This window comes from Bombus huntii, unplaced genomic scaffold, assembly GCF_024542735.1.
Source record: "Bombus huntii isolate Logan2020A unplaced genomic scaffold, iyBomHunt1.1 ctg00000089.1, whole genome shotgun sequence".
In the NCBI taxonomy this organism is placed as follows: domain Eukaryota; kingdom Metazoa; phylum Arthropoda; class Insecta; order Hymenoptera; family Apidae; genus Bombus; species Bombus huntii.
This window is the reverse complement of record NW_026099344.1, coordinates 198,650-211,995: the sequence shown is the minus strand read 5'-3', so window position 1 is coordinate 211,995 and position 13,346 is coordinate 198,650. Positions and strand designations below refer to the sequence as shown.

The 13,346-nt window shown below is 33.1% G+C and overlaps 1 protein-coding gene across 2 annotated transcripts in view; it reads right to left on the bottom strand.

Annotated features, from left to right (window-relative positions):
* The window catches only part of LOC126876645 (omega-amidase NIT2-like), a 63,960-nt gene extending 51,957 nt beyond the window's left edge, over positions 1–12,003 (bottom strand). Inside the window, exons 1-6 of one of the 2 annotated variants that reach the window (XR_007694400.1) lie at positions 10,867–12,003; positions 10,633–10,779; positions 9,884–10,068; positions 9,330–9,498; positions 8,866–9,099; positions 5,368–5,934 (exon numbers count right to left, since the gene is read on the bottom strand). Coding sequence is in view for 1 of the 2 variants with exons in the window: in XM_050639546.1 (XP_050495503.1) it covers positions 8,623–8,714; positions 8,866–9,099; positions 9,330–9,498; positions 9,884–10,068; positions 10,633–10,779; positions 10,867–10,951 (912 nt within the window). In the remaining variant the exon portion in view is untranslated. Of the gene's footprint in view, positions 1–5,367; positions 5,935–8,354; positions 8,715–8,865; positions 9,100–9,329; positions 9,499–9,883; positions 10,069–10,632; positions 10,780–10,866 lie in introns of those variants that run through there. The other variant, XM_050639546.1, reaches the window with a different exon arrangement.
* Positions 12,004–13,346: the final 1,343 nt, after the last annotated feature.

The following is a 13,346-nucleotide window of genomic DNA, read 5'->3' as shown; positions in this document are numbered from 1 at the left end:
AAGAGCGCATTTTCGGTGGATATATAGATATACATGTATATGTGACGAAATATACTAAAGCAATATTGACCCTTTGTCGCTGAAAGTATCAAACTACAAAACTTCCTTTCAAATTTTCAGAATAAGGAAATCAGGATCATGATAAATAATTGGAACATAATTAAAAATAATATATCTTCTCTATAAGATAATGAATACATTGGTTCATTTAATTTTTATGGATATTCAAACGCTTCTGTGAAATAAAACGTCAAGATTATACAGTATAAAATTCATAGCTATGAAATAACTAAAACTCTGATGTATTATTAAAAATATACGTTAGGTTGTATGTAGTGATACATACAAAGATTACATGTACAAACCCATAATTAACACAATGCTACCGCAACCATTCTGCAATCTACCTTGCCCAAAACACTCTTCCAGTCACCTCCAAACTCTTCAATTCTCTCCACCTAATCACCCACAAACCATTCACAAACATGCAATTCTCGACAAAAGAAGAACTTATCGTCAGTTGTCCTTAACATCTCGTTCATTCATTTGGTCCCTATCCCCCTATTTCCTCCCACCGTGATGATCGCACTACATTTTTCCACATTTTCTACATTTTTCTCTATTCTATTCTCTGGATGACCTGAATTCTCGAGCAGTCGAGTGACGATTGATCTGTACAATTGATCGATTTCTTTTTACTACAGCCATGCAGAAAATTTCGCCTTGGAAAAGAATGTTGTGATTTCGAATGCCTGGATCACCTGAAGAACGTTACCGGAAGTGGTAAAATTTATGTCCTTGAGTATAAGAAATCCTCCAGCTCCTCGACTCAGCGACAAACGCTACTCTGGGTGATGAGCGTAATGGTGCTATTGCGGCTTGTTTAATTTTTCAACAAGGATCCAGATGGCGCCGTTGACGGAATTCTTTCGCTATAAACGTCAACGATCAACATCAGCCATCAGGCAATTTCATATTTGTGACTTATTTCTTCTGTGTTATTTCTTCTAATTTTATTGTTAGTTCTTCAATTTGTATTCCAAAAGATTGAACTCTTTTTACGTGCGTGTGTGTTTTTCTTTTTTTTGTAACTCGTCGAGTTGCAATTCTAATTTTTGCACTTCCTCCTTCATGTCCTCTATGTGTTTCTCGAACTCTTGTGTCGTCCTGTCTTTGTCGGAACATTCTACTTGAAGATCAGCGAGTTGATGCTCGGGATCGTAATTCAATTTTTGGTCGTTAGCAGTAATAAGCTCACGTAACTTCACTTTTGAACTTGATCTTGTTTGGTCTTGATTGTGTTTTCGTGGTGCTTGTGGTGTTCTAAAAGTAATCGTCACGTTGCTTGCATTTTTAGTGCACATTGATACACTGCACTCTGCAGTTCTCCTATTTTCAAACTTGCTTCATTTAAGGTAACTTTATGAATTTCCGATTGATGCTTTAACATTTGATGTAAGCCTTCTATTGCTGTTTCACGTTCTTTCAACTGTTCATTAAATTCGTTGTTTAGCATATCCACTCGAGAAATTCCGAGTTCTTGAGCATCGTTTCTTCTTTTAGAAATTTGGCCTATTTTCTCTCGCCTGCTGCTACATGTTGCTGTCATTTTATCAACTTCTTTCTTCTTTTTTTTCTTTTTTTTTTTTTTCTTGAACTTAAAATCTTGATTTAAGGTTTGTGTTTCACTATATGATTTATTATTATTAACTAGTTCAACATTATTTTCAGTAGATTTTTTTTTCGCGTGATTTTTATACTTATTTAAATAGTTTTACACGAACAAATGCATCGTACGTCAGATATACCATTTTTAATAAATTGTCACCTTTACAACTCGAGTTACCTCTGAACGAGTCGCATGATTGATCAATAAGCCATGAGTAATTATGCAAATTCAGTTTTTTTTTCATCTATCTATCTGAATATTATAACAAAGACTTTACATTGAATATTTTATTAAAATTGTAAGTTTTTCATAAACGCTTCAAAATCCACAGTCTATTGATCAACTCCTCTATCCTTTCTCTTTCTCCTCACTAAAATAGATAAATTCCTAATGTAGTTTGTGGATAATATTTTTTTTTTTTTTTTTTTTTTTTCTAAAGCAAATCACATTTATCATCTGATATATTTTTTGAAATAATTTCTGTCTGTACATTTTCTTCTTTTCCCTTACTCCTCTTTCTCTTTCTAATGAATTCTTTTTATTCCGTAAAATAGTTTTTGTATATTCAATTTTGTTAAGTGCAATCCTTATTTCTGATAACTTACTTTTATTAGATAATTCTTGTGAATCTTCTACTACATCTTCCATATCATTTTGAGTTCGGCTTCTACCTTCAGTAAATTTAATATCTTGAACCGTATCATTAATTTCAATAGCTCTTTCGGTATCAAGTTTTTTTTTTTTTTTTTTATTTATTTGTTGAAATTACAATCAATTCTCGCGTTGGGAATTTTCAGTAATTTTTCTGGCGTGGCGCAGTGACATGGCTGTTTATTTACAATAAGTTAATACTTATTATAGATAGGTATAATTTATAAGTATTATAAGTTCGGTATCAAGTAAATCGCACTTATTATTTAATATACCTTTTGAATTGACTTCTGTCTCTGTAGTTTCTTCTTCTGTATCTTCTTCGAGTTTTCTTCGTTCTTCTAATCCACCCTTCTCATTTTCTAGGATCTTCCTTGGTGTTACGCCGCCTAAAACATCTGCACGCCAGCCCGCGCCAGCTCGCACCACCGGACAACAACCAGCCTGCGTAACGTCACTTCGACCCTCAATAAACCTAAGGACCCACCATAACTTTCACTTCCCTGTAGTGTTTCGCCATGTGTCTTCAATCCGTTTGTCTTGAAGAATTTCTAAAGCTTAAAAATATTCTCGAAACACAGTCGGTTTTTAGAGAGGTCCTTGGGTTTATTAGACGTACTTAAAACACGGAGAAAGCGGGTATGCACCCATTAGGAAAATCCGAATAGCCCTCTAATAAAACAAGCTATGTTTTCCTCACGCACACAGTCATCTATCCACCACGATGGTAGGAGACTTCCTACTCATCCCTTCGAGCAGTAGTGCAGGTCATGACCAATCGACACCGCGGTTCGTTACCCTCACTTTTCCTAACGAAAGTGGGGACAACGAATCCGCGTTCTTTAGGCACAGGGGCATACCCACACCGAACTTTTCTTCTGTATTAGAAAAAGAGCGACAGTCAGTCTAAAAACTAACGCCTAACGCGGCAGTCTACACATAGCGCGAGAGTCGCATACTTTACGAAAATCTTTTGTCGGTTCTCGGTGTTGTCGAACATACATCTTCTCTCCTAAATATATTATAGTGCTAAGTACATTAATACATTAATCTCCATTATAAGAGCCCTGCTCTAGCGTACATATCTATCACATCTTCGTGCGACAAGTTGTTAACTATTTATTTCTCTACGTCAGTGTAATCTGTAAAGTGTTGGAAATATATAATTTATAATTCAGTGAATCACAGTGTTATACAAACTCAATCACCCCTATTATCTCAACGGAAATCAGGGGATCGATCAATTCGTGGTGTCGATTGATATAATCGTACGACCCCCGTTGACGTCTCTCCTCGCGGTTACGTCTCCCCGCAATTGGTCGGAATTTACACTTGTATTTTCATCTTCTTTAACTTCGACTTTATCCGATCTCCTAGGTCTGCCTCTATGTTTCGCTTCATCAGTTGCTATTACACCCGTTACTGCATTATCATTTTCTACAGATTTATACCTATCGCTATCACTAGCTGTGTTCGTTAAAAGAACTTGCCTTCGTTGACGAACTTATCAGTTGTTTCGTTTTCACTATCTGAAATTGATTTTTGTTTAACACCTCTTTTTTCTTCTTTGGCAAATTTATTTTCTACATTTTCCGATGCCTTTTGTTTATTAATTATTTCAGACTTGTCTTCGATTAATTTCGTCTTTAAAGCGCTTCGCAAAATTTTATTTGTGTTTGATTGTCTGGTTTGATTATAAACAATTTCTTCAAATTTTGGCGAAGTAGCAGGCTTTGCAGCAACATTATAACGACTGCTCCGTTTACTACTATCTAACATAGATGGAGATGGATTCTTGTCATCTTTATTCTCTAAAGACTTCTCTTGTGTATTAGCATCTAAATTTCTCGACATAAGATCTGCTGAAGTTTTTTATTCTGTAGTGTCACACGCATTTTTCGCTGTCATCATTTGGTCTTCTTCTATAAGCAAATGTTCATTATTGTAAGCATTATCTCTTGCTTTTTGTATGGATTCTAATGATATATTTTGTTCAACGTTGTCTATTGATTTTGTATCATTTTCAGCAGTTGATTTACTAACTGCTTCTAATTCCTTCGTTTCAATTTGGTTTTCTTTATTTGTATCGCCGTCCAAAATATTTCTCATTGAAATATTATCCTTCTTGTTATGATCTTTTTCTGCTTCTCCTAAACTTTTACTTTTTTTGTCGAACCGTTCTTGTAAATTTTGAGTATCTTGTGACGAAGATGGTGACAAATCATTATACAATACTGCAATATCTTCTTTCCTTCGTTTCACAGACTCTTTCTGGTATTCTGTTGAGCTATTGACATCAAACATTAAGTCTGTTTTAATGAAAATATAATCCTGTGAAGCGGTGTCAATTGATACTTTCTTTTCATAAGAATTTTCTACATTAGACTGCAATTCTTTTGAAAATTCTTTCAAAACCATTTCTTCATTTCCTACAGTAACGTCTGTTTTCTCCAAGCTTTTGTTCAAATTATTAGAAACTAAACTACCCTGATAACTCCGACTAGTCGCTGCTTTAATAGTCTCCTTTAACAGTTTTCTTAACTTGATTTCGTTCTGCTTCTGCATAGCGTCTAGTATGGCCCGAATACTTGGATCCACACCAGTAGCCATAGCCAAGCCGGTGAAAATTATCCTTTGTTCCGTGGTATATATAGGGTAAAACGAATGGTAGACCGCAGCATAGTGGTTTCCAACGATCCACACTTGTTCTAATTCCTCACTCAACGTCTTTCGTGTCCATTGACGTAGAAAAAAGTAAGTTATTGTAATATCGGAATATATTAAAGGTGTAATTTTGTCCGATTAATTATAATTTATTAATAATGGATTGAAAATACAGATATTACAGACAGAAAATACAGACAGAGAAACGATGTTTGATTAACAGGAAAACTAAATGCAACGCTCGTATTTACATCAAATAACTTGACAACTATTTGGTAACTCTCTCTCTCTCTCTCTCTCTCTCTCTCTCACTAGCAACTCTAACACTCGACAACACTCGCAACTCAATTCTAACGACTCTATGCTTCGACGTCTCGATCAACTCTGAACCTCGCCAATGCATTCCTGCTCGGTCCTGCACGCACACACACGCACACACACACACACACACACACACACACACACACACACACACACACACACACACACACACACACACTCACACACACACACACACACTTTTCGGCTCACATACTCTGGCCTCTCGATTGCCACTCCTTGAAATATGAAACCGTACTTCTGTTTTGACGCTGCTTATCTTTTCTCGCGTCACTGTTACTAGGCGCTCTTGGATGTAAACAAACCACAAAAAGACGGCGTACACGGTGTTTTCTAATTTCAGCCGATCTCCAATCAAAGCTATTCTACGATATTACATTATCGTATAATAATAAGCTTTTAATCGTTTAATAATAACTCGTCAAGTAGAAATTCCACACGAAGCATTGTGAAGAATAATACTTGAAGAAGATCTATGTTCTTACGAGATTGGCTGTCTACAAGAACTTTGTTGGATAGATTGTATCGTTTGACGAAAATTTTATTGTTGAAAGTTAAGAAAGTTGGAAAGAAAACCCACGCTGTCTCGAAGATGTCTTGTTTTTCAGATGCTGTAAATTGACAAATAACTAGATATTAGTATTGACATTATTTGATGTCATATCTGACCTTAAAGTATAAATAAAATCAATCTAGGAATTAATGAAATTTCAAACATTTTTTCTAAGAAAACAGAAGTTTCGTTCCTCCTAATGAGTATCACATGATGCAATAGAAAAATAATTTGACATTGAAAATCGTGTCAAGATCAATTTCGAAGCTATAAAATCGTCTTAAAAAAACGCTGTGATAAAAAATTTTTTGACACCTTGTACAAAGGTGTATATCAACGTAAGTGTACCTGTATGTCTATATTCGAGATTATTTATCTATTCAAGATAGCAAAGTAAAAATACTATATAGAGGATTTAATTAATGTGTGGATCAACGTATGTATCACTATATGTAACAATAATATTGACTGTATATGTACGTGTGTAATAAAAGATTTCCGGTTTACAATGTTTACGATACTGATATAAAAATACCATATAGAGGATTTAATTAACGTGTATATCTACGTATATATCATTATATGTAACAGTAACATTATGTGCATATGCGTATAATATTGGTTAAATGTTAAATGTTAAATGTTAATATTGGTTAAATGCGTTAAAGTGAAATGTTATTTACCTATTCAAGATAGCAAAGTAAACATACCATATAGAGGATTTACTACTGTTAACACTCGGTATTCTCGTATTCAAAGTATTTAACCAAATAATTTGGGAATCCAGCGGACGAGCTTGTATTTAATATGATTATATTTAATATAACAACTTTACTCAATATACGCGTAGCATTTTAAATGTCATGAGGGTTGCAGCGGACTCAATTTTAATGTACCTCGATATCTTAGCTTCTTATAATATCCTAATAAAATGTTATTTATCGATTACAATTGTCCTGTCGTATTTTATAGTGTTTGCTTTATAAATGTGAACTTTATTCAAAAAGAGTTCATCGATGATTATCCATTACAGGTTGTTAATAAACCTGAATTATGCACAAAGGAATTGCCGTTAATAACTTAAGATTCTCTGCCCGTCGTACAGGGTACATATAGTAATTATTCTCGACGATCGTAACGTTTAAGTCCAATTCGAGCTTATAGTCCCATGCGAGTTAAACAACGACAATAGTTTGAATTTCTATTTGTTCGTTTGTCGTCTGTTTATACCCGGAGCACCTGCTGTAAACCAATACAAAATTTATTAGATCTATAAATAACACATATAAAACTTATTAATTTATAATTAATATAAAATAGGAGAGCACGAAACTTCCTATTTTATGGATATGTTAAATCTTTGTAAAAAATACCATATCATTAGTATCATTTTAATCGTTCTAAAGGATTTAGCCGCATAAAGCTGTGACCCTTGGAAGAATCGATGTTCACGCGTGACAAATTGAAATTGTGCGAAGGTTCCGGTACGAACATCACAAGCCGAACATCGATACCAGGGGCACAGGCACATGTTCTGGGTTCATTATATATTTATAAAGGGCTGACGATTCAGTGGATGGTCCGGGTAAATTTAAATTGTAAATGAACGCATTGCTGGTTTCAAGTAAAAGCCTGGATAAGAGCGGATATGGTATGAGAGTCTGTCGTGGAAAGGGGAACAGGCCGCTTTTATTTGTAAAGTTTGAATCTCCTCGATATTGAAGATGTTGAAGCTGCAAGTATGTATTTCATTTTAATCCATTCGAGACCGAGATTTAATTGTAAAACGATACCTAGGTGTCGGTACGATCTGAATGTTTAGTTAGAATGATTCTGTGTTTTACTCTCTCCAGGGTATCCTTTTCATACTTTGATTTTAAATCGATGACAATCTTAAATAGTATGCCTCATATTTTTAAAATATAAAATTATATACTATGTTATTCTATAATGTATTATGTACAGTCATATATATATATATATAATAATTCTATATTGAAAAAAATATGAAATTAACATGATATATACATTACTACATAAGTTATATATAAAATATGTATACTATACCCTTGCCTACTGACTGATATGAATTTCTTTCGGTCTCGAATGCGTTAAAAGAGAGCGCAAAGAAGACGAAATTACTTATTGTAATTAGTAAAACGACCTGAGAGGCAGACAGGTACAAGAAAGAAGGAATATTATATTAGCGGCATTATCATGTTTTTGCTCTCTTTAAGTCTTTCATCGAGACAGACAATCTACAGGTATTAATCGACCAATTTCTCCAAGCTGATAACTTCGAATTGATGTTTATATATAAGAAGTGTTATGTGTTAATCTGTCTAAATGTTTAAAAGGTGTTATAAATTAAATGTTGTTAAACGATACGTAATTGCCTTTTGATCGTAAATTTTACTATCAAGGGGTCTTTTATGTATGCGTAATCATTGTGAATTATAACAATTTATGTGATCGATATTAAAGGTGTTTAAAAGCATATTATTATTATATATTATTATTCTATTCTCCTATATTATTATCCTATATTATTATAGCATTCCTATATTATTATAATATCCAATTACATGTTGATACACAAGATATATAGATTATTATTTATAACGTTTTGGTTTTCTTAATTGAGTCATTCATTTAGTACAAATGATAAGAAATTAGTAATAATTCGCAAAAAAAGGATATTGTAGTAGAAATATTATAAAAAAACATTTTCTGTTTTAGTGTAGAGTTACTCCTTCTTACAGACAGTGTCGTACAAATCTGTACGTCTCTGAGAAAATGTAGGTATCTGAGCCCTTACTTCCTCAACAACTTTTAGATCTGTTAGAAAAAAGAAACATACGAAGTAATAAGTAATGCTTACTAATAAATTCAACAAATACAGAGGAAGATGGCTAAATCGATAAATTAGCGAGACTAAAAATTAATTACATCATGGATCTCTCGCTTTTAATTTTAAGCTGTAAATTACCGATATCGGTGACTGCCATATTCTCTTGAGTTTCCAAATCGTAAAGAATCTCTCCCCAGGGATTGGTCAACTGTGTATGCCCCCATGCGACGTAACTTGCTGAAGGAACACGAGCCGGTGATATGCAAGCAACGTATAATTGATTATCATTCGCTCTGGAACGCTGAAGTAATGACCAGTGCAGTGGTCCAGTGGTCATATTGAATGCCGCTGGATATATCAGCATTTGGCAACCTAACCCAGAGAAGCAGGAAATATGAAGCCACCGAATACCAATTAACTTCGTAGTTGCACGGTTCACATTCCATCATTTCTGAATATGCGAGGACAGTCCTCTTATTGTGCTTTTAATTCTTTTATTTGTTTCATTTTCAGCAAATATACTGGTTTTTTAAATTAAGCTTCTTTTTATACAGATATTTAATTTTTTGCTAGTTAAGTATTGATCGATTAAGTTACTGTACCTTTGTTCCGATAAATGCGTGCCATTTCCTCGAATCTAATATCATAGCATATGCCAATACCTATTTTGCAGCCCTTCACATCGAACGTCGTTAGGGAGTTACCAGGACTGAGTGAATCACTCTCTCGAAAAGTAATCTTATTAGGAATGTCGATGTCGAATAGATGTACCTAATAACATAAAAATGTAGTCGCTAATTCTATTGCTGCAACTTTTGTAATTTAATATCAAAGTTACCAACTCCTAAACTTTAATTATTTTTTATTTAATAACTGACAGCGTTTTTATCACTTTCTTTTATTAAAAAATCTTATCATTTAATAATGTTTAAAAAGGAGAAAAAATAAGTATTTTCGTATGTGAAAAATTTATATTACACATTACAACAAAAATGGGCGTTTTCCGTATCATAACGTATTTTATAAACCGTAAATTATAGAATTGGTTATAGTATACGTATGTACATATGTATATTCCTAAATTATTCCTAGATAGAGTCACTTTCTTCACCCCAATATTTTCAAATTCAAAGCCATAAAGGAATATATTACTTACCTTTCGGTGTTTTGCTATCAAAGTTCCATCGGGACCCCAAATAGTACAGGTATTGTACAATTTATCGCCCTCTATTTCAGGCATCGTACCACCAACTACATAGATGTTGTTTTCTTTAGCTGCATTCGATAAAGCAACGCTCGTTTCACCATCAGGAATACTCTCGGCGTATTTTCGAAAGTACTCTGCATTGCAATATTTCAATTAATGAAAAATAACTGTCTTTTGTTCCAACCATAAATTAAATTGAAATTTTTGTCAGTTTTTTATTTTTTAAATTATTAAAATAACTAAGTTTTATATCTCGACTTAATTAAATATGCAATTACTTAGCTAACAGTATATATAATAAATTGTTTCTACAGGTTCAAAATGAAAAATGAATATTTAGAAATATTTAATTACGACAATGCTATTTGTGTTAGCATCAGTGGCTTGTTACTCTACGACTTTGCTAGTACTTTTTGAAACATAAAGTTAGTTTTCAATTAACACTTATACTAGAGGCGGAATTATAAATGCAAAATAATTGATAATACCAATTTATAAGTACCTAATTATTAGTATCTTAAAAAATATATTTATACAAAAATCACGATAATCATGAAAATGGGGAAATCCTATATTCTCGACTCAATTCACAATCTTTATGGAAGTATAAACGGTAAGGTAATTTGTCTACTTTTACTTTTTTCTATATAGTTGTTACACACATGGTAAATTATTGAAAAAAAAAAACAAATTATTACGTATTCCATATGGTGAATTAAAGCATTCAGGAAGAGCTATAATATCAGCATTGCGCTCTTTTGCGCTAGAAATGTAGGAAACTGCCCGCTCTACATTTTTGCGTTTTACTTCATTTACTTCAAGTTGTACCAACGCCAAGCGAAATGCTAAAATGTTGGAAAAGTTAAATACATTCGGTTATATATTTCCCATACTTTTTATCTATAAATACTTTTTACATAGTGAATACTTACTCGACATCGTTCGCACTACTTGTTTAGCGATGTTTGTAAGTATCATAATGTTGAGGTTATGTATGGTACTACTCAATATCAACATTACGTAAGCAATACGCAGGGATTTTTAATAATTCTTGGTAAAGTTTAGGACATTAATTTTGATGTAATTGTAAACATTATTTGTTCACAATTTGTCCATTTACTTTGCAACAAAAAGAACGCATCTGCAAGCGTGTTAATCGGATAACGACGAACTTCATTTCGCAAACACCGACACGTGAAACATTTTGAAGTTACGTCGACGCGAGAGTAATTGGTTCCCTTAAATTCCTCAATTTCCATTTCTTTCGCCATGTATATTCGAGTATTGCATTTGAATTGCAGAGCAGTCGAAAGTAGAGGAGCACCTCGCCGATATATCGACAGGAACATGAATTTTTTTTCATAGGGCGAATATTTTTTCCATTGAATTATTAAACCGAGTCAAATTTTCAAACTCAACCACTTAATTTAATCGTTTTACATAAAACATTTCAATCTTTTTTCTTCTAAATACTTTACCTATATTTCATCTGGCTGAATATTCCATATTTTTAAAGCTTGTTGATAATTACAAATACGTAATTATCATTCTGAAGCTAGAAATTTGAAGTAAAATTGCTCTGCGCGAAAGGAAATAATTCAACGTTTTATATATAGCTGTTAAAATGATATAAGTTTCAGTAAAATAGCTTCACTAAAATTTGTGGTTTTTTTCCTTTTCTATTTTTTTTTTTTTTTTTTTTTTTTTTTTGGTTTTATGTGTTCAAGGGCGAACGTTCCCTCTCATTTCTTGTATTTTTATGAGGAATTTAGCCTTTTTACACCACGAGAGCCTCAACGTTTTCATTTTCACGCTTACGCTACGCTCGTTAAACACGTTCTAATGAGACCATGTGCTGACATTGCGAGTTTTATTATTTTCGCACAATAATTTATCATTTTAGATTTCAAATATTACATTCATACATTTTTCGTTGTAAATTTCTTTCTCTATTTAAACAATTTACCATTGTTGCTACAATAAATCAATTAATTAAATTAATTGATCAGTTTAAACTTAAAATATCATTTCATAAGTTTTCGTCACTTGAATCTAAAAACAACAGAAAACGGATCATATTCAACGATCACAAAACGATAATAGGATATTGTGTTTCTTCTGAAGGGCATGAAATTGTCAGGAGATTATGCCATAAATGAAATTGGAAGCTGGCTGGTCAAAGGGATTAAACTCGGTTAAACTCAATTGTGCTATATTGCACAAAGACTTGAGAACTGCTACCAAATATCTACTAGCTTAAAGGTGTGCTGATTACACCTTACAAATTGTAATTATATTTCAAATACAATCTCCTAAGTAATAAGTAAATTAAATTAATACTTTACCTAGAATCTGTGATACATTAATATAACAAAAATACATTTCTTAAATTATTCATTAATTTGCAATGTAATTAGAATATTATCTTTATTTTCTGGTGTCTTTATTATTCTTAAAAGATACGCTGCTTGTTTGCAAATTTAACACTACGTATGCTATTAATAAATCATTTTATATTTAATTTTGCAACCTTCAATCATTGTTAAAATTGATTGATAATACCGTTGGTTAATAGAAATTTGAAAATGCTCTCGTTTCCACTCGATTAAAAGGTAATTGCACAAACTGTCACAGTGTTGACTACAAATCACGTGTGTCGTTCTATTAAATTTATACACAATAGTATTTATTCTCGTTTTAATTTAAAATGAAATGTGTTATTGTATTTTTTTTTTTTTATTTATTTGTTGAGATTACAATCAATTCTCGCGTTGAGAATTTTCAGTAATTTTTCTGGCGTGGCGCAGTGACATGGCTGTTTATTTACAATAAGTTAATACTTATTATAGATAGGTATAATTTATAAGTAATATAAGTAAGTGCATATGCTTAATTTGGATAATTAAATGAATCTAACGTTTAGGTCTAGCGGGTAGTGCCTCTTCAGCCTGCGAATCTGGTCCGTCGTATCGAGTAGTCCAGTGATTAGGGGGTTTCGGTGTTTGTTGATTCTTTTGCTATATCTGTCGCTATATTTTGCTATTTCCTCTTTGACGGTGGGTATCTTGAGGTCGCGGTGTATTGTTTCATTGGTTACATACCAAGGTGCGTCAATTAGGGATCTTAGCGTTTTCGATTGAAAGCGTTGGAGTATTTCAATGTTGGAGTTACTTGCTGTTCCCCATAGTTGGATTCCGTAGGTCCAGACAGGTTTTATTACGGTCTTGTAGAGGGTAATTTTATTCTGTATATTTAGTTTGGAGCGTCGGCCCGTGAGCCAATAGAGTTTTTTTAGTTTGTCCTTTAGTTGCTTCCTTTTATCTGAGATGTGTGTCTTCCACGTTAGTCTCCTGTCCATGCCCAGGTATCGGACTGTGTCCCTGCTAGGAACTGTTGCATTGTTGATGGTGAC